The 25,048-nt window shown below is 41.3% G+C and overlaps 1 protein-coding gene across 5 annotated transcripts in view; it reads right to left on the bottom strand.

The window, feature by feature from the left end:
- Positions 1–5,970, bottom strand: part of Egfl6 (EGF-like-domain, multiple 6) — a 57,912-nt gene extending 51,942 nt beyond the window's left edge. For 4 of the 5 annotated variants that reach the window (XM_087600174.1, XM_087600176.1, XM_087600175.1 and 1 more), the window contains exon 1: positions 5,689–5,970. In XM_087600174.1, the coding sequence (XP_087456300.1) occupies positions 5,689–5,756 (68 nt within the window). In that variant the 5' untranslated portion in view covers positions 5,757–5,970. The remainder of the gene's footprint in view (positions 1–5,688) is intronic. The other variant, NM_001108254.1, reaches the window with a different exon arrangement.
- Between the last annotated feature and the right edge of the window lie 19,078 nt (positions 5,971–25,048).

Genomic DNA, 25,048 nt, shown 5'->3' with positions numbered 1-25,048 from the left:
CTTCTGAGTGCTAGGAGTACAGGCTTGCAATGCCACACCCAGTTCATGTGCTGGGGCTCCAACCCAGGGTTTTGTGCATTCTAGGTAAGCACTCTGCCAATTAAGCTATATCCTCAACCCCTGAATTTATTTTTTAATTCCTTTTAATTTTTGAGTTTATGATCTAATTACATCATTTCTCCTTTCCTCTTCTTTCCTCTATTTGCTCTCTTTCAAATTTATGCCTTCTCTTTTCATTAATTGTTCTTACACTTATGTATATATACACATCCAAGTCTTGTGTTGCATATATACAATATGAATAAGTGGTATGGTATGTCCATATCTGTTCCTCTGAAACCATCTATGGATTCTTTTTTTTTTCCTTTTTTCCAGGGCTGGGGATCGAACCCAGGACTTTGTGCTTCCTAGGCAAGTGCTCTACCACTGAGCCAAATCCCCAACCCCTGAAACCATCTATTTATTGTTTAGGCACATGTAAAATTTTTGCCTTTTGATCTCTTTTCCATTCCATGGACTTTTAAAAAATGTTTTAAATTTTTATTTACTTATTTTTTACTTTTCAGATTTCTTTGGTTTCCTCAGCTGACAAAGAAAAACTTTTTTTCTGGCTCTACTAAGCGCTTTAGTGGGGGCAGTAGATAGATATGTATCTCTGGCATTCCGGAGAATGTTTGAGCATGCCAGTGTTCAGTTAATGCTGTTGAATTGGACTGAATTAATTTTAACTCCTTCTAGAATTTGTCTTCATAATTAAAATCTAGGCATTTAAAAAGTTACTCTCTCTGTGTGGCATATATGTGTACACATGTTTTACATGTGTGGAGGCCAGACATCAATGGTGGATGTAGTCTTGAATCACACGCCACTGATAACAATTTTAAAAGAGACAGTCTCTCTCACTAAATCCGGAACTCACTGATTCTGAAAGGCTGACTGGATAGCAAGTCCCACAGATCCTTCTGTCTCCGCTTTTCCAGAGCTGGGAGAGCAAACATGCATAACTGTATCCAGCTTCTATATGGAGGCTGAGGAGGGAACTTGGGTCCTAATGTTTGTTCAGTAAGCACTTTACCATCACACCAGCCCTAAAGTCACGTCCCCAGCCCTAAAATATTTTAGTTATTGAAACTAGTACACTGGGATTTGATAAGTTATCTGACAGAACTAAAGAATACTAGTGATCTTTTGGGAAAAAGTCCTGCATATGGTAGACAGAAAGATTTAAGTATTCGTGCGAGACACCATGTATTTAGGAAGCTACCACATGTTTACTGTGATATTCTGAACAAGTGAATTACAGATCCTTTTAAATTCAGTTTACCATAAAACCCACATCACCTTAGAACACCTGTCTGCACTGCTTCTGCTGTCTCCAGAAGGGTTTATGTATTAGAACTTGGTATCAGAGGAACATGATCTTGAGGGCTTTCCTGTCTCACCAGCCCAGGGACAAACTGGCATACCGTGAGCTCTTTTTCTGAATTTTAAATGTATTTTTATTGCATGTATGTATGTCTGATGGGTGGGGCAGGGCGTGTGTACCGTGGTATAGGTGTGGAGATCAGACAGCTCTGGAATTCTTTCTTGTCTGACAGATTTATATGGGCTTTGGGGATTGAACTCAGGTCTCCAGGCTTGCACAGCAAGTGCCTTTACCCACTGAGCTATCTCGGTGGTCTCTAGCTTCATTTCTTGACATGAAAGAACTTTTTTCTGTTGGCAGGAGCCAGTTTTTCCTTTGGACATGGGATAATGAAAGTACAGGAATCTTCTACTCCAAGTCTCTCGTTTGTTTGACTCGAGTATAACCATTGCTCACTTGCCTTTGGAAGTACAGCTTTGAGGCCCATGTACACTTGTTCCTACACAGGATAAAGTAATAATGGTCACATATTTTTGTCACTGTCCTTCCCCTTCCTGTTGTATACTTTTCTATTATACTTTTCCTTCCAGCGTATCCAAGGGACATCTCATAATCTCTCTGCACTGAGATCGATTTTTGAGAGATGAGGGTGATAATAGTAGAGGGATGAAACACCTGTCCTCTACAAGTCCCCAGATCATGATGCAGGGCACTTTATAAAGCATTTTGAGATTTTTCTGGATAATCCACATGGGCTTCCTATAATCGCAAGAGTTTTTCATAATGGGGGGACAGACAGAAGAGCGAAGGCAAAGTGATATGGGGGGAAGAGATGGGAGTTATTTCCACCAGCCAAGACTGGCTGGTAACCTCTACAAGCTCAAAGACCATGGGCAGATTCTACTTCGAAGCCTCCAAAGGTTCCAAAAGCACTACTAGTACCTCAATTGCAGCCCCATAAGACGCCTTGTGGACCTCTGACGTCCAGAACTGTAAAACAATACATCTAGGCTGTTTGAAATACTGAAGTTTGTGGAGTAGTTTCAACTCTTCATGTAGCCTGTGGTTAGCAGGAAGCAGCCCCCTTGGTGTGAACCCAGATGTCCCTTCATCTCTCATGCATTACTTTTTTACTTGAACTAAATAGAGAAAAGATGTGTAACGGAAATATATTCCAAGTAGAAATTTGCTTCAAATTTACTTCCAAGAATAGCAAAGTTAATAATATTTTTCTCTTCCATGTCCAAAGGACAAGATCTGTGTGTCAGGACTGGGGTGTTGGAAGTAGAGTTCTAAGCAAATCTTCTTGACCAGTATTGCCTACTGGAAATATGATAGCCAAATGGGGGTATGTCTGATTTTCTGGTAGTTTTTAAAATAAGAAATAAATGAGTGAAACTAATTTCAGTAGCAGATTTTATCCAGTGCTCTGGGTTATCATCTCAGCATGTAGTCAATTAAAATTTATTAGCAAGCTAGTTTCTATTATTTTTCCTTCATACTAAGCCACCAGATTCCAAGAACTCGTTTTCATTTATACCACTTCTCACCTTGGACTGGCTACATTTCAGGCCCACAGTCATCATCACATCTGCTGTTATGGGCACGATGAGTCCAGGGCACCTAAAGAGTTCCAATACCCAAAGGGCATAAAAATGTGCAAGGCAAGCCAAATTCTCATGCACGGAAGAAGGTTAATAAACAGACAATGAATTATTTATTAGGCCAGTGGTCACTGTCACCTATAGGTTAAGCATCATTTGAGAGGCATATAGTTTTTCAGGTCACACAATCATAATAACAGTGTTCCAATGAAAAAGAATGGGTACTTTCTTACTATTTTTTTGAGATAGGTTCTCAAAAACTCATTGTATAGCTGAGAATGACTACTGAGGCTTGATTTTCCTGCATCTACCCTCTGCTCCAGCACTGGGATTGTAGTCATGCACTATCACGCCTGGTTTATTCCATGCTGGGGATCGAACCCAGAACTTTATGCAGGCTTAGCAGGCACTACCCTGACTGACCTACCTAAATCCTCACCTCCCTCTTTGTGCTCTTCCCCCCATCTCTCTCATCCACCTCCCCCTTTCTCCTCCTCTTCTTTTGTTTATTGTTTGTTTGGTTGGTTTTTTTGAGACAAGTTTTCTCTGTGTAAGAGTCCTGACCAGGTTGGGCTCAAAGCCACAGAGATCCCACCAGTCTCTGTCTCCCAAGTGCTGGGATTAAAGGTCTGCACCACCACCACCTAGCCCTTTTTTTTCTTTGCTTTTTCTTAGAAAAATCTGTGTGTACCAACTATAGGTTTTATTCACACACACACACACACACACACACACACACACACACACACACACACACACACACCTATGAAACATTACGAAATGACTAGCCTGTAGGCACACCTTTTTCAATGTGTGCCTTCCTTTTTCTGTAAAGGAGCCCCGTGAAGGTGGAGTCTGGAGCTAATTAAACACGGACCCGCAGAAGTTCCCAAAGTGCGGACCACTTGGCATTTCCAAGCATGTGGTGCAGATCATCACCACAGCAGCCAACGAGCCTGACACTGTAAAGCAATCGCACCTCACATCTTGAAAAGCTCAGTGCTGCAGAAATCTTCACACAGGTTCTTCAGGTTAAATTTTGGGGGGCTTTAAAGGGGGGTCTCTTCAGCTTTTAATTGAATTTGGTGGCACTTTGAAAATGGATCTTCGGGAGGTCCATTTGCCTGCTGCTAAAGAACTGTTAATCTCATCTCCACATAACACTTGGTCTTTCTTAAGTGGGCTTTCTAACAAAAACGTGACTCTCTCCAGTGTTCAAGGGAAATGCGATTGGAGCGGAAATGCGATTTTAGCAAATTGCGTCTGCTTACATTTTTATCATGGAAAGGAAATTGAAACTTGCAGCCATACATTCTAAGAACCTGGTTTGAGGGTTGTTCTGTTTGAACTTCAAAATCCCTTAATACTGTGGCAGACCCTGATGAAAGTCTTTTTCCTGTATGTTAAACAAAGTCACCTCTAAGGAGCTGGAGCCAAACCAAGGATTTCTCCTCTGCCCCTTCCTCCTCTCCCTAGAGTCAACACTGAAAAACCTCACTCAGTTGAGAAGGAGCCTATTCCTCAGGTAAGTTTGAGAAATATCTGGAGATTTTTCTTTTCATAAGCTGTCCCAACTTGGGTAGGTGGCAGTGTCCATGTTGATACTGGCATCTTGTAGCAGCCAGAGATGCTGTTATACGTCCCACAGAACACGGAAGAGCCTTCCACGCCAACAAATGATTAACTCATCCCAAAGGTCCTTAGTTCTGCAGCAGAGACCCTGTGCAGACATGCAAGGAAGACGCAAGGCACACACTAGAGCGTGTGTGCGTGTGTGCATGCATGTGTGTGCGCGTGTGTGCGCGCGCGCGTGTGTGTTTTCTAGGGAGTCTTTCCGAAAAGGTTGCCCTACTGCAGTGTGGAGGATGCTGAACCACACTGGCTAGGGTTGTTCCTGCTCTCTCACTGAACTGGCTTTGTCTCTGTGGGCAAGTTACTCGGCTTAATTTTTCACCCATTCAATACAGGAATAGCAACGATGATAATACCTTGAATACACAGGGACTAGGGACTTCTGGTGGGTTAACTGACTGACAAGACACATTATGCCTATGTCCTTTTACTATGTGGCTTCGTAGCTCTCACAGGGAAATGTTTCAGGGCTCAGCAAAGCTCATGAATAGAAAGAAGGGGCAGAAACAAGAATGGGTTCAGCTATCTTTTTACCAACACTAATTTTCCAGTTCATCACCCCGAATCCAAAGGCAGCTTGAACAGGAGCCCAGCAAGGAGTTGCTTCAGTGCTCAACAAGAAATTCGAAAATGCGGAGCTCTGTATCCTCCTGTTTTTCTTCATTCCCTCCCTAGCAAAGCCAATGACTGGTAATCAGTGGGCGTCCTTCAGGGACAGGGGAAGACACTAAGCTCACACCATGCTAGGTACTCACACATCTGCCTCCACAGCAGTTGGCTGCAGAGCACCAAATCCCAAATACACCCACGGTTGGTGCGCCCAGCTCCCCCCTCCCCACATCCGCCAGACAAACTCCTCCGAATGGGGAACGGGTTCACCGACCACCGGAGACCAAGCCTTTCCGAGGGGACTCAGGGAAGAAAGCCGGTGGGCACTCGGGTCCGGTGTCCTGGTGAAATGCATCCCAAGGCGCACAGATACCTCAACCCCCGCACCTAGGTACCCCTTACATATGCGGGTCAACGACAAAGGACTTCAAAAGGAGAGTTCAGGCTCCGGAAACCAGGGTCAGTGCAAACACTCACCTGGTCCCTACTCCACCTGCCACCCAGGGGAGCAGCAGAGGGAGCGCCAGGCCCCAGGGCGGCTGCATACTGGCTGGGGGTGGGCTCCTTTCTTGTCCTGAGCCCCTCAGGACGTGGGACACAGAGGAGCCACCGCCTCGTCTCTGCTTCGCTGGTCAGGACCTTGGTTTTGCGCGCAGCTGGCAGGCTCTGTGGCAGCGGGCGCAGAGGGGACAGCGGGGTTGGAGAGCTGGGGAACGTTTGGAGCTGTGAGTGGCTGGGGGCGCCCTGGCGAGGTACTCTGCTGGGTGAATCGCTCGGGTGCACCAGCGAGGGCGTGGCGGCTGAGCACATCTGGCTGGGACCCGCCTCCAGGACGACCCACGAGGCCTCCACGCTCTTCTCTCACCCTTAACTCCTCCACCCCCCCCCCCAATCCCTCAGCTTCAATTCACTACAGGGTGTTCAGGAGCACCTCCAATTGTGTGTGTTTCAGGCTTGGGACAAACGGTGTGCACTCTGAACTCCAGGAATTGAGAATTGAGAAGTCAAAGCAGAACCACAGATGCAAGCCCGAAATCACAGGGCAATCTCATTTCAATGGAAGTTTCATGCTCGGCTAGAGTTTTTTTCCACACAGGCAAATCATAGGATTTCAAGTTTTGAACAAATCCCATCATTTGGCAAGTGTGTTCTTTTAGTCATTCACAACAGTTCAAATGTGACTCCAAATGACATTGTAGTGCAGTAGCCACTGGCAACTTGACACAAACTAGTCATCTGGAAGAAGAAACCTTAATTGAGAAAATGCCTCCATCAAATAAGCACGTCTTGGGGGATATTTTCTTGATTAATAGTTGATGTGGGAAAGTCCAGCCCACTATGAATGGTGCCACACTTATGCAGGTGGTCCTGGAAGGTATGAGAAAGGTACCTGAACACCATTAAATAGTGTATCTGGATTGCCTCTACCTCCAGCTTCCTGCCTCGAGTTCTTCCCTTGACTTTCTTTCTGGATGGGTCAGGATAAGTAAGCCAAACACTTTTTCCTCCCTCAGTTGCTTTTGGTCATGGTGTTTTATCACAACAACAGAAAGCAAGCTAAGACAGAAAAGCACAAACAAAAGACATGTTCCAAGAGTTCCTCCAGGTAGTGAATGATGAGTTAACTATTCTGACTTGTAGCAGAAAGAATACTGGTTCTTCTCATCCCCACATTCATACCCTTTGACTTCATGAAGGCAGAGCCCATGAACCCACACCTTGACATTGGACTTGGTCCAGTGATTGCTTTGGCTGATGGTGTTTGGGCAGAAACTCACTGTGCCAATTCCAAACCCATTCTAACACCACCCACTTGTGCCTTTATTTGGGACGTGAGAAGACCATGCCAGTTAACTTGGTGGCCTGAGGAGGAAGAGGAACAGGCCAAACACAGCTACCTATGTGGCCCAACAGTAGACTTCCAACTCAAAGAAGAGTTGCTAATGGAGCCAAGAAGACTTTGAACTAAGGTCAGCCATGCCGACAAGCTACCAAGACTTGGCCGAATATATTCTTTTCTTGGTTTTAAAATATTTTATTGATGGGGCTGGAGAGATGGCTCAGTGGTTAAGAGCAGTTGCTGCTCTTCCAGAGGATGAGTGGAGAGTGAACAATGAATTCCGCCTTCCACCTAAGTCTAACTTGGTGAACCTTTGAGTTTACTGAGTTTACTCACGGAAGAATGGGGGAGTCAAGCAATCACTAAAAAGTCCACTCTAGTGTGGGTGACAACTCGCAGAAGCTGCAGCTCTGAGGGTTCCAGTTCAACTTGTGGGAGGCTTCACCAAGAGAGCCTCTTCTTCCTAGCAACTGTTTACCTGTTTTGTTTGGTTTTGAGACAGGCTCTCACTATGCAATCCTGGTTGGCCTGGAACTATGTAGACTAGACTGTCCCCAAGCTCAGAGATCTTAGCTGCCTATGCTTAAGTACAGAGATTAAAGGTGAACACCACTACATCAGACTCTTCTCTTCTCTTCTCTTCTCTTCTCTTCTCTTCTCTTCTCTTCTCTTCTCTTCTCTTCTCTTCTCTGCTCTGCTCTGCTCTGCTCTGCTCTGCTCTGCTCTGCTCTGCTCTGCTCTGCTCTGCTCTGCCCTGCCCTGCCCTGCCCTGCCCTGCCCTGCCCTGCCCTGCCCTTCCCTGCCCTGCCCTTCCCTTCCCTTCCCTTCCCTTCCCTTCCCTTCCCTTCCCTTCCCTTCCCTTCCCTTCCCTTCCCTTCCCTTCCCTTCCCTTCTCTTCTCTTCTCTTCTCTTCTCTTCTCACCCTGGGGGATTTGTCAATCTTATAACCTTCTGAACTTGCAAAGCCAATAAATTTTGTTTCACCAGTTTCTTTCCTCTGTTCAGGAGTGAATGGTTCAACTGAGAGGAAATATAGCTACATATCAGGTTATGAATGAAAATACCTTAAAGAAAATAGGGCACGCATTTTATCTTGGTGTGGGTTTTGCCACAGGTAGACATTGGGACAAGGATTTGAATGGAAATGGTTTGTTCTGGTAGCACTGAAGAAAACACTGTGAGGTATGCATCATGCACATCCCTGGAGCTTTCTCCTGGGTCTTATACTAAAGTGAAGGAGCTGGGGTACTTACACCCCATCTCCATTCAACTATGGCCTGACAGTATCTACCAGTGGACTGATCTGAGAAGTTCTGCTTTCTGTGCGGAGATCAGAATGCCAGGGGGTGACTTAGTCAGAGGACTGTAGATATTAGCTACTGACGGTCTGATTGGAAAAGGAAAGTCTGGGGTGGGGGGCACAGATAAGATGCCACATTACCTGTTACCTAACCTAGAAATTCAATTGAACTGAAATTTCTGAGTATTTGCTCCCAAATACTCAGATACTGATTCCCCACTCAGCATCCACTTCTTCAGAGACACAGCTCTTCTGAAAGTCTAATTCCACGAGTAGCCTAATATGCAGGGCACATCTGTCCTTTTACACTGTGTAGTATAAAGGTTAAAGAAGCATCTTGCATTAATATTTAACTGTTTCTAGTCACTGGCAATTAGACGATCCTTCCTTACTTTCAATTCTTTCCTTCCTCCCTTCCTTCCTTTGTTTTCTCTTTCAGAGTGAAGTTGTCTTCCACAGGTCAGGCAGGGGTGGGTATAGGTCTACATTTGAGCAGATAGCTCCCAGGGAAACAGAATACTTTTCAGCCAATTCATCTATTACTATTTTTTCCCTGGGGAAACTTGGGTAAAGGAGCTATGAGGCTATATGAAGAAAAGAGAAGGCACTTGGGGACAAACTATTGGTAGGTGAGAAACCAGATAGAAGTTGTCACCTGGAGGCAAATATTCTGAATAACCTCACTGGCACTGCTGACTTTGAAGAGGAAGTTGGCAACTCATCTTTAGGAGGCTCGACTCCATTCTACAAAGGGAAAATGATCTTTGATCAGAGTACCATAAAATCACACGTGCCTTGTATAAGAATGTATCTTTTAATAAGTTCTCATTTATCTCCCCTTTGAGGACCAGGTATGGTCCAAAAGTTTTTTTTTTTTTTTTTTTTTTTTTTTCCCGGAGCTGGGGACGAACCCAGGGCCTTGCGCTTCCTAGGCAAGCGCTCTACCACTGAGCTAAAATCCCCAACCCCCGGTCCAAAAGTTTTTATAAAAACTCTTCTAAGAGACACTCAGGTTATTTACTAGAGGATCATATTTGCTTTGCCACCACAGATGCCTGAGGCACACCTCCAGAGATTCTAATGCCTGGACTATGGATTGGGTATAGAACCACTTAGAAAATCCCTGGATGAGTCTAGTGAATCACCAACCGTTGAGTGCCATTGATATGAACTAGTGGCCACATTGTATAGGTGAAACAAAGTTAATGCTCTTGTCTCTCTAGCACATAGTCTTTCCCCTCATACATCATGATGTTTTCTTTCCTTCAACCACCTTCTCTCTGTGTGTGCCTGAGATGTGTGTGTTCACATTTGTATCTACAGATATAGCATGAGTGTAGAAGTTAGAGGACAGTCATTTTGTTTGTTTACTGATGTGTATGCCATGCTAGCTGGCCTGGGAGCGTGCAGATAATCTCTTATCTCTACTTCTCATCTTACTATAGGAGCCCTGAGATTATAGGTGTGTATTATTGTACCTAGATTTATGTGAATTCTGGGGACTTGAACCCAGGTCCCCTTGTTTGGGCAGCAAGTGTTTTACTCACTAAGACATCTTCACAGTCTCAGTGTGTGTGTGTGTGTGTGTGTGTGTGTGTGTGTGTGTGTGTGTGTTTCCCTGGAACTCACTTATGTAAACCAGGTTGGCCTCGAACTTGCAGAGACCTCCTACCTCTGCCTTCTAAGTGCTGGAATTAGAGATAGGTCACCATTCCCGAACTATTCATGATGCTTTTTAAATCACTTTTCACCTTGAAGAAACCTTAAAAGCTTTCTCTTTGGTTTTTCAAGACAGGGTTTCTTTGTATAGCCCTGGCTGTCCTAGAACTCACTCTGTAGTCTAGACTAGACTTCAACTCAGAACTGCCTCCCTCTGCCTCTGGAATGCTGGGATTAAAGGCATGCACCACCACCGCCCAGCTTTTCATCTCTTCTTGTTGAATAGAGGAGTCAATGAAGAGGTTTATGCCAACGGGAGCCTGCTCATGCATTGGATAGGTTTCCTTCTCGTGTCTGTGGTGGAAAACGGCTACCAATCACTTCACATTCTTCCCCTTCCTTTCTTCCCTTCTCTCTTTCCCCCTCTTTCTCATCTTTCATACTTTGCTTGTTCAAATGTCTTTTTGGGTTCCTATTAAGTGTTAGACTGTGTGATAGGCAGAGAAGAACACTTAGTGGAAATGTCCACTGGATAATCGCTGTTTCTTCATGTCCACAATGGAAATGAACTGGACGACTTAGCCTGTACTTTTTTAAAGCAATGATTATTACCTTTTGGATCGGAAGAAAATCTAAAGCAAGACAGAAAACTAAAAGAATGACACTTGAATCAATTTTCCTATCAAATTCTGCTAGCTCTCAGAATGCTCCACTTGGTACCTGAGGAAGAGGTGACTAATGCTTGTGCAGTGATTGCTACAGGATGGATATTTTATTAAGAGTAATGATTTAGTGTTGACAACATCTACAGAAGGCAGGTATTGCCATGCTAGTTTACAGGTGAGAAATGAAGTTTGAGGCATCTTAATATTTTTACTTAAGATGACCAAGCAATGGAACATTATAAAGACATGAGTTTTGGAACTCAGTTCTTAAGAGCACTGACTGCTCTTGCAGAGCACCTGGGTTTAGGTCCCAGCCCCCACATGACTGCTTACAGCCATCAGTAACTCCGCTTCCATAGGTATAGAACTCTCTTCTGGCCTCTGTGGGCAAGAGACATATATTTGGTGTGTTTATGTACATGCAGGCAAAATATTCACATGCTTAAAATAAAATAAATATTTAAAAAAACGAAAGAGGTTTGAGTTTTGAACTCAGACCTCACTGAAGCTTAATCTTGTAACCTAATTTCACTCTTTTTGGGAGATGGAATCTCAATGTGTAGCCAAGTACTACCTTGAATTCCTTTTGTAGCCCAGGCTGAACTCAAACTCACAGAAAAGCTCCTGTTTCTGTCAGAAACAATAGATATTTGTTCTCATGGGCTGTTAAAAAAAGAGCGGGATAATATTTTATGTAGAGAAGAGTATGTTCTAGTAAGAGACAATATGGTACTTTTAGGGAGTCCATGATTCTTTGGGTTTATCCAACCCATGGCCCTTAGGCTTCAAGCAGATGATGAGAGCTAAGAATGGAGTCCAATAAAAAGTCATGAAATTATTTAAAACATTAAAATTATTTTGCAATGTTGTGTGCATGTGGCTATTATGCATGTGTAACTACACATTTGTGTGTGTGTGTGTGTGTGTGTGTGAACACTGGGTCTCTTTCTCAATTACTCTCCACTCTTTATTCATTTTTATATATTTGTATTTATTTTAATTTTTACATACAATATAATCCCAACTACAGTTTCCACTCCCTCCACTCCTCCTACCTCTCTTCTCCCAGCTCCCCCAGATCCACTCCCCCTCCATTTCCTCTTCAGCAAAGGCAGGTCTCCAAGAGAAGACACCCAAACAGGACAAAACAAGAAACCAAAAGACAAGGCAAAAGCCTTCGTGTTGAGACTGGACAAAGCATATTTTTTGACAAGTTCTCTCACTGAACACAGAGCTTAAGGACTCCAGCAAGCCCTAGGGATGCCCTGTCTCTACCTTTCCAGAGATGGGATTTTTGTATGCTACTGTGCACATTTTTTAAATGTGAGTATGGGTAAGCTCTTCTCTGAGCCACCTTCCCAAGACACGGTTTCTCTGTGTAGCCCTGCTTGTTCTAGAACTTACTGTGTAGACTAGGCTGGCCTCGAACTCAGAGATCCACCTGTCTTTGCCTCCCAAGTACTGAGATCAAAGGCATGGACTCTCATTGCCTGGTGTCAACCTTTTCTTTTTTCACTATTAAATAGACATTTTTTCTTGTTTGTGAATGAACTCTTACTGCCTGGCTGTTAGTTCTCTTGCTTTTGGACTGAATATGTAAGTTCCCAACTGAAGGCCCTCCAGGGGTAATGCTTGGCCTTTGTCCTGGGGGATGTGATTTGGTGGGTTACAGACTTAGTTTGTTCTGTATAATTATGTCAATCCTTATTGTGCAGAAGTATACCTTGCTATTTTCCTGCTCATAATTGAGTATAGGAACTTGGACTCCTGCTGCAAGGCTTGTCTGTCTGTGTTTTCCTGTGGAAATCCTACATGATGATCGATGACAGCTAGAGTCAGGCAACCCAGTTCTAACAAGTCTTAGTAAAGACTCTTAACCTCTAGTCACTTCAACTCAGTTTGGAAACATTTACTTGAGAAATGCTCTGTGCACTGTGCAAATTGGATCGACATCATGACCTTTTGAAAACATTGAAAATATCAAAATTTACCAAAAATAAAAGTATTTTTAAAAATATATTTCTATTTTCCAAAATTCTCATACATAACACATAGGCATACTCATTCCTTTAGTTGACATTAATTTCCTCCTCCCTAATCCTGTGCTGGACACTGTTTGGGTGGGATATAAAGATGAATAAGATATAATCCCTTGCCCTGGGTTAGAGAAATGCAAACACATTATTAGAATTCATGGCATAAGTGTTAACAGAAGTACTTCAGGGTGCCTTGGAAACAAGGAAGGAAGAGGCTCAATCTTTTGTGTTTCATACATTTAAGTGTTTGTCCTCATTTTATCCTTCTCTTTCATAAATTGTTTTCTAGCATGACTTCATTTAAAAAGGAGAAAAATAGGAATACCTGAAAATTGCCTTCTCTCAGGTAACTTGTGGCAAACATGTCCTGACACATAGCACTTGTGCTGCTCTTGTGCACAACAGACAATTAGGGGAATCAGGATTTAGTCAAAGACTCTGCCAACTTCCTTGACTTGGACAAGCCAGTTCATTACACCCTGTCTCCCCCCATCTCTCTCTCTCTCTCTCTCTCTCTCTCTCTCTCTCTCTCTCTCTCTCTCTCTCACACACACACACACACACACACACACGATATGCATATTTCCTAAGAATTCTGGATCAATAAACAGATCCTCCCAAAATTCTGTAACTCTTTTTCTTCAGCCAAAAATGGAAGGAAAAGATCAATTATGTTCCCCCAATTGTATTTTAAATTATAAAACCAGGCTGGTTTCAGCAAAGTAGTAATGTTTATTTAGTGAATGAATGAATGAATGAATGAATGAATAAATGAACCTCCATGTTCATTAGCCTCTCTAATCCCACTGAAGTAGTGTCTTCAATAGTAGTTTGTAGCTAGGCATAGTGGCACATACTTGTAATCCCACTTCTCCATATTGCCATAAGTTGGAAGCCAGCCTGGTCTATACAGCAACTTCTAAACAGCCAGGGTTACAGAGTGAGACCCTCTAACTCCCAGCACTGCCCTACCAAAATAGTGGTTTATTGGAAAAGGAATGTACCCCTTTTCACCTCTCATTGTCTGGGTGCACATTTTTATTTTACTGAACTTGTAGACCTGGGGTGTTGGTGGTATGATGTGAGAGCAGAAAAACACATATCTTTTACGTTCTGTTCTTACTGTAGCAAAGTACATAAACCACTATACACCGTATACACCGGTAGCTGCTCTCCAGTGATTAGACTAAAGTGGACATACTGGTCACATTGTTCATCTCCAGGAATGTGGAATGGACCCACTTAAGGACAATAGTCATTCAGTCGTGGGAAGAAGCTGTGATGGGAGAAGTCCAAGGCATAAACAGTCAGGGCAGGGAACTTGATGAGGAATCAGCAAGAGCAAAGCCAGTGTATAAGCAAGGTGTGAATGCGTGGAGACTGTGTGGCTGGGGATATATCAATATCTGCCTCTCTACCTACACATCCACATGTATGTGAATGAATCTAGCTCCAGCCATAGCTATACATAAAGAAAAATCTACATCTATGATTGTACTTCTATCTACATAACTAGCACATCTGTTTATATCAATGCCAATATTTCTATGCCATTATATCTACACGTGTAATCATGTCCCCATGTCACTTCTTTATCTGCCACAAGATCCTTTGCTACCTATAGCTCTATAAAACTACCCTTCAAGATATATCTATATGACTATATGCATAATTATTTGTAGCTCTGCAATTATGTCCACATTCCTTTATCACCACTACTCCATCCATATTTTGATGTGCATATTGCTATTGCTGTAATCACAACATCATCTATGCCTGATCATCCCAGTTTATATTAATCAGCAAAACCAAGTGCACTATAGTATTGAAAGCCCTGATAACCTGAGTTCCTCAGTGGGACTGACTCCCAGGTTTCACCTGAAAGAGTCTGAGAACTCACCCAGTCTTCATACTGATCTTCTTTCCTAAGATCACCCTCCAGAGACTGTCTTGCCTTTGGGAAACCCTGGCCATGCAAAAACAAAAACAAAAACAAAAACAAAAACAAAAACAAAAACAAAACCAAGACACTTATGTATACTAGTAAAAGCATTTCCATCCAAACACTGAGCTACATCTTATAGTAGGATCTGAAAGGGAATTCCTTTTAAAGTCCATTTAGCATAAATCTTACTGGTTATGTGAGTTAAGTTCCTTGTAGGCAAGAAGACCTTGTTCTTTCTTAGAGGAATCATTAGCTATTTCATTCAGGCACATCCATTTATCTATCCTACACTGAGTAGCCAAGGGAATGGAAAAGGAATGCATCCCTTTTCACCTCTCATTGTCTGGGTGCACATTTTTATTTTACTGAACTTGTAGACCTGGGGTGTTGGTGGTATGATGTGAGAGCAGAAAAACATATATCTTTTACGTTCTGTTCTTACTTTAACAAAGTACATCATAAATTCACCACAGGACAGATTTATGATGTATGTAAATTCCAATATTGCTTCCTTTGTCAAATGTGTTGGAAAGAATTTATGTAACTTGGAGTTGCTGTTAGAAACACAATGTGATAATAATCATGCCACCTTTTCCAAACAGAAAAAAAATTAAGAGCATTTTGCTCATGTTAAAGTCTTTGGTTGGCTTATGAAAATTAAATACCCCATATTTATAATATGTTCCATTAACATCATGAAAACATTTTAGATGGCTGCTTATTCTTGGAAATCCATAAAACATCATAAATCTTGGCTTTTTGCTACAGGTCTAGCTATTCAGGAGACAAAGGCAAGAGATTTAAAAGTTCAAGTTGTGTCTGGGGTATAGACTGAGTTCAATGAGGTGAGCCCGAGCATAATTTCATTCTATCAAAAGGAAAAAGGGAAAAGAAGACTGGATGTAACTTAGTGGGAGAGAACTTGCCAGCTTCGATACTATAACTAAACACCACATAGGCCTAATGGAAATATATGACTTTGATTTAAATTTAAAGTTTGATTTTGTTTGCTCTTTGAACTAATACATTTTTATTTCTTATAGTGGCCACTTGAGGAGAGAGCAAGGCACAACAGAAAGCAGACAGTAAGCAAGTAAGCTAATATATATTTAATAGAGCTTGCATTCTTTTGATGATTTCTTCTTATTATTTTAACTCTGTGTACACATGTGTGTGTCTGTGTGTCTATGTGTATCTGTGTGTGGATGTGTGCAGGTTCCCATAGAAACCAGAGATGTCAGATGCTTCTGGAGCTGGAGTTATAGAGAGTTGTAAGCCACATGATCGGGGTATTGGAAACCAAATTCAGGTTTTCAGGAAGAGTATTATATATTGTTAACCACTTAGCAATCTCTCTAGACTCCTATAACACATAACCATTAGAAAGTAAGTCAGAGATAGTGTTATAGACATAGATCTTTCCTCTAATTTGACTTTGTCGTTACAAAAAATATGGAAATTTTAGTGAAGTTGTTGTTCCATGTCTGGCATCATAAATCATGTATTTAAACTACATCTGCTTTCTAAAGCATCTTTCAAAGCAACATTGTACAAAGAATATTTTAGTAGTGAAATATTCATTTGGTCTCTTTTGGCTCCATAGGGAGAGGTATTAATTACCATATGTGTGTCTTGCAAGTATGACTTGGGAGCTCGTGCAAAAATAGCTGTCTAAAGTCTAAGGTTACCAAGTCTGGAAGAGAAGGGCTTTTTCTAAGTTAGAAAGTGTGGGGAAAAAACACAGGCATAAACCTTCAGCAGAAGATATCTTTCTTTTAAAGATTTATTTATTTATTATGTATAAGTACACTGTCGTACACACCAGAAGAGGGCATCAGATCTCATTACAGGTGGTTGTGAGTCACCATGTGGTTGCTGGGATTTGAACTCAGGACCTCTGGAAGAGCAGTCAGTGCTCTTAACTTCTGAGCATCTCTCCAGCCCAAGATATCTTATTCTTGAAGGGAGGAAAAGTATTTCTTCTTTGGAGTCAGAGTCTTATTATGTAGCTCCAGCTGGCCTAGAACTCGCTATGTAGATGGCTTGGACCTCCCAGAGATCCACCTGCCTTTATCTCAGGTCTTAAAGGTAAGGGACACCACACCTGGCATGGAAGATTTTTTTATAACAGCGGCGTCATTAGTGTTATTTCTAATGAAACTAAGGAGCCAGTTAGAGACTTCTATTCCCCATCATTCTTCATGAATTGAACCAGACACGTGGCCCAACCCTGCTAGTAAGTGTCATGAAGATTTCAGCAACACAATCGTTGTGCAGTCCACATAATCACTTTAAATTTCCCACAATCTATTTTTCTGAGATGAGAATCCTGAGCGCACATTTATGAGAACAAATATGGGTGACCTTTTAAGACTCAAAAGCCAAGTGATTTATCTAAAACTGCTATGAATTCTTGGTAGAGGTTAATCATTTGATGATACCTTTCTTCATGAGTCTCCGAAAGTCAGTGAAAACATTTTTCATGTGTAAAGTATTTAGAGTCTATTTTCACTTGAGTGTAAGCAGGTATAGATTCTCGACACCACCTTTAAAGGAGGTTGGATCAAAGTCTGCCATTCTTAGTATTAGACAATAATTCCCATTTGGTCCAATTCAGTTAGTCAAGGTCAAGTGAGTTCTGTTTCCTGTCCTTAATCACAGAGGTTACAGAATTGAGAGATGCTGCACTATAAGTTTTGGAAAACAAACCATAGAGAAAGAAGACACCACTTTATCTGGTATTTTCACCTCTGTTTGGCTTTTTTTTTTTTGACAAGGTCTTGCATAGCTAAATGAGACCGTGTAACTATGAGATAAAGTAGGTAAGAAAGAAGTTAGGCCTAAGGTAACCAAGAAAATTGCAGCAGTTAGCTGTCAATTAGTCTCCTATAAATCAGGATGCCCTCTGTAAACACCTTTGAAGCTTTCCTCTATGCGAGAAAAGCAGGCCCCTTCCCAACTCCTACATGGGCACACCAACGAAGGACCTGTATCCTCAAAAGACCCAAATTTACTACCCTATCATTTTTATTGTGGTTTGGATCATGGAAAGCAATATCCCCAAAAAGAGATCTGGTCCATTATGATTAGCAAGGGGGAAAGGATCATTTTACCCCTGTGAATATGCTATCAAGCTCATAAATATGCATTAAAAACTTTTAAAAATTCACAATACAGAACCCAACATTCTGCTACTCCATTTGAGGATAGCCAATTCCATTCTTCCTTTGGAGTGCATGTTTCATTGTACTAAAGACATTTCTGTTAAAAATGTCTGTCTCTCAGATCAATTCTTCTTTTTGGGAAGGGGAGAAGTGAGTGAAACACGCTCCTTCTTATAGGTAATAATTTGGGTCATTTTAATAAAGGTGTAACTGAGATTCAAACCTAGTCTCTTATTAGCTGTATGGTGAGTTAATTTTCAGTTTCTCACCTTCAACCAAGACATTGGGAGATGCTAAGGTCCTCTGAAGTGAGACAATATCTTCCTGACCCTTAATATGGTAACTGGTATAAGGTAACATCCACCATGTTAGATGTCAGTAGGTATGGAAGTACTTTTATGTGAGTGGAAGAATCAAAATGACAATCAGAACTTTGTCAGTGTGCTATTTCTACAACACTACACCTTGACATGCCATCAAAGCTAATATTGGTTTTAGAATGAAGCATGCTCCCAATTAGTAGTTAATCCTTCAGTTAACTGTTGCTTAAGTTACTAATGAAGTATGCATTTTGGAGAGCCCAATATTCTGCACAGTAATACATATAAAACAAGTGTTTATTGAAAGAATTCTGTTAATGCTTTCTTACATTCCAAACAAAAGCATATAAAAATGGCATGTTCGATTGAGCCTCCTGTTTTCTATAATTCCTCTGAGGCTTCATTCCACAGCTATGCAAGATCTGAAACAAAGCGATGCTAGTGGGAAAAGTTAGTCCAACAAATGTTGAACAGCACGAGTTGCATAGGGAAACATTTATACTTTTATGAAAAGCAATGTGTTGTTTAAATACTTCCCATCTTGGGTTCATTTTGTTCCTACTCTTTTGTTATCTTTGAATGATTTTATAACTTTGCAAAGTATAGGAGACTAGTAGCAATGCATATTCTGTCCTGTGGACGTTCAAATGACCTGTCTCTCACTGTGGGAGAAGCCAGATAGATCTCTAACTTGTACATTCATTTCCGTATTCCTCATCAACCTAATGTGTCTATTTAGTTTCTCCTCTGAGCTGACTGAAATAGCTCCAATTCACAGTGATCATCCCTCCTCAGTCTCCCGAGTGCTGGGATTATAGCCAAACCACTTTAACCACCACAATTTATTTCTACTTATTTGTGTTAGGGTTTCAATGTTTGGTCAAAACAAAATATCTCCTTCACCTATTTTTTATTCAGATAGAAATAATGAATTCCTGTATGAAAATGAAAATACTAGGGCAACCCAGTGCTGACAAGCGAAGGCTATTAAAAGTCAAATGACAATGAGAGGGGTAGGTCAATTTATCTTCAAAGAAGTTAAATATGACTAGCATTATATGGCCTATTGTCCTAGTGCTGTTTGATGTCTATGTGACGAAAATCAAGACAACTCTGTAGATAACTGAGACTGAAGTTATTTATTTCTGGAGGTTGGTAGGAAAGGGTAGGTTTTGATTCTATATGATGAAAATCTCCTCCAAGTTTTTGGAGCCGTTGGATTTATCCCCAAAAGTCTCCTGTCCTTTTATTTGCATCTCAATCTGAGGCAAACTGCCATGGTTGGTTGCCCCCAGGTTTGAGTTACCAAAAAGGCTAATGGCATTGAATATGATATGCTAAATTTCCAAAGATCTTTGTCTGGGCCCTGCATCTTATAAGCTTTTTATCAAGGCAGTTTTGGAAATTGTTTCATGGGCTCCAGATATATTCATGTTTTATACAATGGTTCAGAAAGACATTTTCCTTTCTCCATTCCTACTGGCTGAACAAATCATGCTGGACGTGCTGGAGTCTGGTGGGTTGCCTAGCAGCAAGAATATAGATAATAATCACTTATCAACCAAACAAGAGCAACAGCACACACTCTGAGGAATGTAGCTTGCCTACTGGTCCAAGGGTTTTCCTGGGCTCATAGCCATTCTAAGAAGTGAGCTACTGTTACTTAACTCTATAGACTCTACAGAGGAGTGAAGTGACTAGCCTAGGATGTCATTGCTAATGAACATCAGAGCAGGGTTCTGCTTTAGAGACTGAAGCTCTGTCAAATTGGACTGATCTCTCAAGGTTTATCAGGCAGTTAGAAATATATTCCAAAGACCTGCTGAAAAAGAAGAGTCAGCCATGGATACACAGAGAAACCCTGTCTCAGAAAACCAAAAATGGTTCATAGTTCAGAACATAGGAATACTTTTCACAGAAAGAGCCCTTCAAGGAAGACGAGAAGGGAAAAGAGAAGTGAGAGAGACTGAGTTGGAAAGAACAAGGAAGAGAGAATGTAAAAAATAATAAAAGAAAATGGCTACTATGAAATACACTCTTCCAGCTGTTGTATGAACATTGTCCCCTTGGACTCTGAGCATCTGTGATAAGCCACAGAAGATCCTCACAGATTGGGTCTGTTAAATTGGTTAATACTAATGGAATGTAGGGAGGGCACAGGAATTAGCACTCACAAGAGCTGACCTATCTCTAAGCATTTATAAGCAGTTAATGGTTGCTAGAGAAGAGAAACTTCTTTGATGGTATTGCTTCTAGTAAATTGTTCATGCTTCTGTTGGCAACTCCAATCAAAATAATTGTTTCTTCAGATCTGTCATTGATTCCCTTTCTGAAATAAATAGATGTTTGTTTGTGTCCTCCTCAAAGTGGAGGTTAAAGCAATTATGACCAAGGAGATTAAGGAGGCATAAGAAAATGGCTTCTGGGTTAGGCCTGTAGCTCAGTTAGTACAGTGCTTTCCAAAAGTGCAGAAAACCTTTGCTTTGATCCCAGCACCACGTAAACCAGCTATTTTGGCACATGCCTGTGATCCATCTACAAAGTTGGATCAGAAGTTCAAGGATATATACAGTTACATACTAGATGTAAGCCAGTCTCAGATATATGAGACCTTGTCTTAACAAAACAAAACAAAACAAAAAATCCCAACTGAGCTGACTAGTCTTACATCAACTTGGCACAAGCTAAAGTCATTAGAGAGGAGGGAACATTAATTGAAAAAATGCCTTCATAAGACTGGTCTACAGGCAAGCCTATAAGAGCATTTTCTCAATTAGTGATCAAGGGGGGACAGCCCAGCCCATTGTTGGTGGTGCCATCTCTAGGCTGGTGGTCCTGGGTTTTATACGAAATTAGGTTGAGCAAGCCAGTCAACAGCACCCCTCCATCTCTGTAAATCAGCTCCTACCTTCATGTTCTAGCCCTATTTGAGTTCTTGTCCTGACTTTCTTCAATGATGAACAGTGCTGTGGAAGTGTAAGCTGGATTAAACCCTCTCCTCCCTAACTTGCTTTTTGGCCATGGTGTTTCATCACAGCAATAGAAACTCTGACCAAGACAACAATGCAATGAAAACAAAAGGTTAGTGACTGGAGGTTTTATGGCAGTGTGAACTTTTTCTAAAATGATTGATTGCTTTGGATCACTCCTTGTGATATTATCCAAATCATATAGCCCTTGTGGCAGACTCAGGGGAAACTTCAAGATTGTTCTCCTTCATGAAGGCCTTGCAATAGCTGGCTGGTACCAGGTCTCTGATATGTTTGCATTTGTGCCAAGGCACAACAAATAGACAATGTGATATGAGGGACATATTGGAGTGCTTGGAAAGAGGAACACTGTGTTCCTGAAAGCATAATAGTGCAAGACAAGAACAGATACATATTTAATTGATATTTTTGAAAATTTAAAACATTTGCATGGATACTGAAGCCTCAGGATCCTTACAGCTTACATCTAGTATGTAACTGTTATCTGGATCAACTATTAAGTCATTTTAGTCTCTGCATTATGGTTATTCTTTGCTGCAGCATTTCAAAGCAAATCTAAGACTCACAGATTTTATCCCTGAATACTCCAGCATGCATCTTCTAGCAGATAAAGGCTTTAAAGTAATAAATAAATCAAGTGACAGAGCCAACAAAATTAATACACACTTTTAATATCATCTATCAATCTATATTTAGTCTTCCCCGGTTGTTTCAAAACTGTCTTATTTTTGTGGTTGGCTCTCAGTAAGATCCACATATTTCTTTTAGCTGCTATGCGTTTTAGGTTTCTTTTAATCTATACATGTGTTTCCTGTACAAAGTGTGTTGCAGCATTGCCAAATGGTCATTGCAAACATGTTCATAGATAGGCAGGCTGCAACTGAGAAATGCAGAATTCATACATGCATTTCCATGGCTGTGTTTTGGTGACATCTGGAGATGGAATGGATCTAGACAGTAGGTATCAGTAGATGCTGAGATTACTGTGGAGCAATCCATGAGGGTTTCATGGTGGAGGGAAAAGGCTGATAACACTGGAACCTGCATCTCAACCTGGATACTAGTGAATGTGGGACAAATAGAACTTTATGTTCCCTGTTACGAGGCAGCAGGAAGTACGTTGGTCCCTTGACATTTGTCGGATTAGTTCTAAGATAGCCCATCGATATCAAAATCCTCAGGTCCTCAAGTTCCTTATAGAAAATGGTGTATATTAGCATAAAACCTACATACTACCTCTTTAAACCATCTCTAGCCTTCGTATAATACGTTGTATAAACTTTATATAAGTTGCAGATTGTATAATATATAATATTATTATATTATAATTATATTATATTATAATAGTACCAGCAACAATAACTTCAGGACATACACACATTTTTGAATATTTTTCATTCACAGTTCATTGAATTCATGGATGGGGATTATGGTGGTTTGAATAAGAATGGCCATTATAGGCTTATATATTTGACTTCTTGGTCAGTAGGAAGTGGCACTACTTGACAGGGAATAGGAGGTGTGGCCTTGTTGGAGTAGGTGTGACATTTTGGGAGGAAGTATATCACTGAGGGTGGACTTTTAAATGCTAAAGCCAGGTCTGGTGTCCCTTTCTGCTGCCTGCTGATCAGTGATCAGTGTAGTGAGAATTTTTGTTTCTTAAAACTCACAGAATTATGGGAATGTTTTTATTTTAATCCCAGGTTTGGGACTTGGGGCTGCTTCAGATTGTTTGAAGCAGCTGACTATGATTTGTCTCGTGCTCTAGCTGGGTGTGATTTCGCTAGGTGCAGGCAGTTTCTGTTGTGTGATATTTGGATTTCTGGGAACTCTTCAGAGAGTACATAAATTCTAGGGCCCCAAGAGGCATGATGAGTTGGTCGTTGTTGGTCATTTGGAAGGGTTAGCTGCAGATTGATAGTAGTCATGGTTGAAGAAAGAAGATAAAGAAATTAGATTCAGGGATCCCTTTCTCCCCTACATAGTGTTAGGAGGTTGAAAGGGTGGAATAAGGGTGGAAGAAAAAACAACCTACAAAGTACCAAAAGAATAGCTACAGATCTGGATATAGAATTCTGTTGCTTCTCCAGCGCTGTCTGCCTGTATGCTACTGCACTCCCCACCATGATAATGGACTAAACCTCTGAAACTGTAAGCCAGCACCAGTTAAATGTTTTCCTTTATAAGAGTTGCCATGGTCCTGATGTCTCTTCACCTCAATAAGACACTGATAAAGACAGGGACCTTACAGCTTATAAAGGGCTGGTTTTATATTGCAGCATGTATAAAGTTGTCTTGCTTCCCCTGAAGAAGTTTGAACACATGGGGCTAGGAAAATGTTAATGGTAACAGTGTTTCCTGTGTAAGCATGGGAACTTGAATTCAAATCTCCAGCACCTACATAAAAATCCTGGGCTTGGATAAGCACATGAATATAACTGAAGTAGTAAGGATGGTTACAGACAAGAGGATTTCTGATGCTTGTTGGCCGATAGCTTAGCTCCAGATTCAGTGAGAGACCAAATGGAGCACAGCAATAGAACAGGACTCCCGACCTCCTCCTTAGGCCTAAAGTACACACATAGATGTGAACACTACTACATACACTTTGTTATACACATACACACACAGCAAAAAAGTAGACCATAAAAACAATCTGAGGTGGTTTTGCATGCCTGTAATCCAAGAGGTGGAAATAGAAGGACCAGAAATTCAAACAAAGTGATCCTCAGCTTCATAGCAAGTTCCAGGGCATCAGGAGCTACACAAGACCCTCAGAAACAAACAAACAACAACAAAACCCCTAAATGACAGACCATCTCGCCAATCAAAACCAAGATCCTGAACCCCAAAACACATAAAACTCTGAAATACGAATCTGTAAATGGCTGCAGAGAAAAGTCAAACATTAACCCAGTCATGACTTAAGAACTATACTTTTTTTGGTTGTTATTGTGATTAAAAATATCAAAAAAGGCAACTTAAGGGAAGAAAGGTTGTTTTGGCTATCAGTTTGAGGGTAGTATCATGGTGAGCACATCATAACAACAGGGACATGGAGCGGCTGGTCACATTCTATCTCTAGTCAGGAAACAGAAAGGAATGTTGGTACTCAACTTGCTTTTACTTTTCTTTAGTCCAGGACCCCAGCCCATGGAATGATACTACTTACATTCAAACTGGGTCTTCTAATCTTGGTTAAAACTCTCTGAAAACACTTTCACAGACAGACACAGAGGTTGGTCTCTTATGTGGTTTCTAAACCCAACCCAGTTGAAAAATCAAGATTAATTGTCATAGAGTTGTAGTGATAGCTCAGCTGTTAAGAGCACTGGGTGTTTTTCCAGCAGACCTTGGTGCAATCCCCAGCATTCATATGGTGGTTCACAATCAAGTGTAACTACAGTTCCAGAGGATCCTGATGATGTACCAGGTACACACATGATGCACGTACATACATGCAGACAAACTGTATTAGTCAAGGTTCTCTAGAGGAACCAAACTTAGAGAATAAATATGTAAGTATTTATAGGAGATTTATTAGAATGATTTACAGGCTGTGATACAGCTAGTTCAACAATGGCTATCTACCAACAAAAGGTTCAACAATCTAGTAGTTATTCAGTTCATGAGGCTAGATGTCTCAGCTGCTCTTTGAGTATATGTTAGAATCCTGACCCAGAAGGCTCTAATGACACTGAAGGAATGGACTTGCCAGTGAGAGCAAGGGCCAGCAGACAGAGAGAGCAAGCTTCCTTTTTCCATGTCCTTTATATAGGCTGTCTTTAGAAGGGGTGGCCCAGACTAAAGGTGGATCTTCCTACCACAAAAGATTCAGAATGAAAGTGCACCTTCCCACTTCAAATGATTTCATTAAGAAAATAATTCCTTACAGGCTCACCCAGTTGTTTGGGTTTT

This window comes from Rattus norvegicus, chromosome X (genome assembly GCF_021556685.1).
Source record: "Rattus norvegicus strain SHRSP/BbbUtx chromosome X, alternate assembly SHRSP_T2T, whole genome shotgun sequence".
Classification (NCBI taxonomy): domain Eukaryota; kingdom Metazoa; phylum Chordata; class Mammalia; order Rodentia; family Muridae; genus Rattus; species Rattus norvegicus.
The sequence above is the reverse complement of the archived record's forward strand: the minus strand, read 5'-3'. Positions and strand labels throughout refer to the sequence as shown.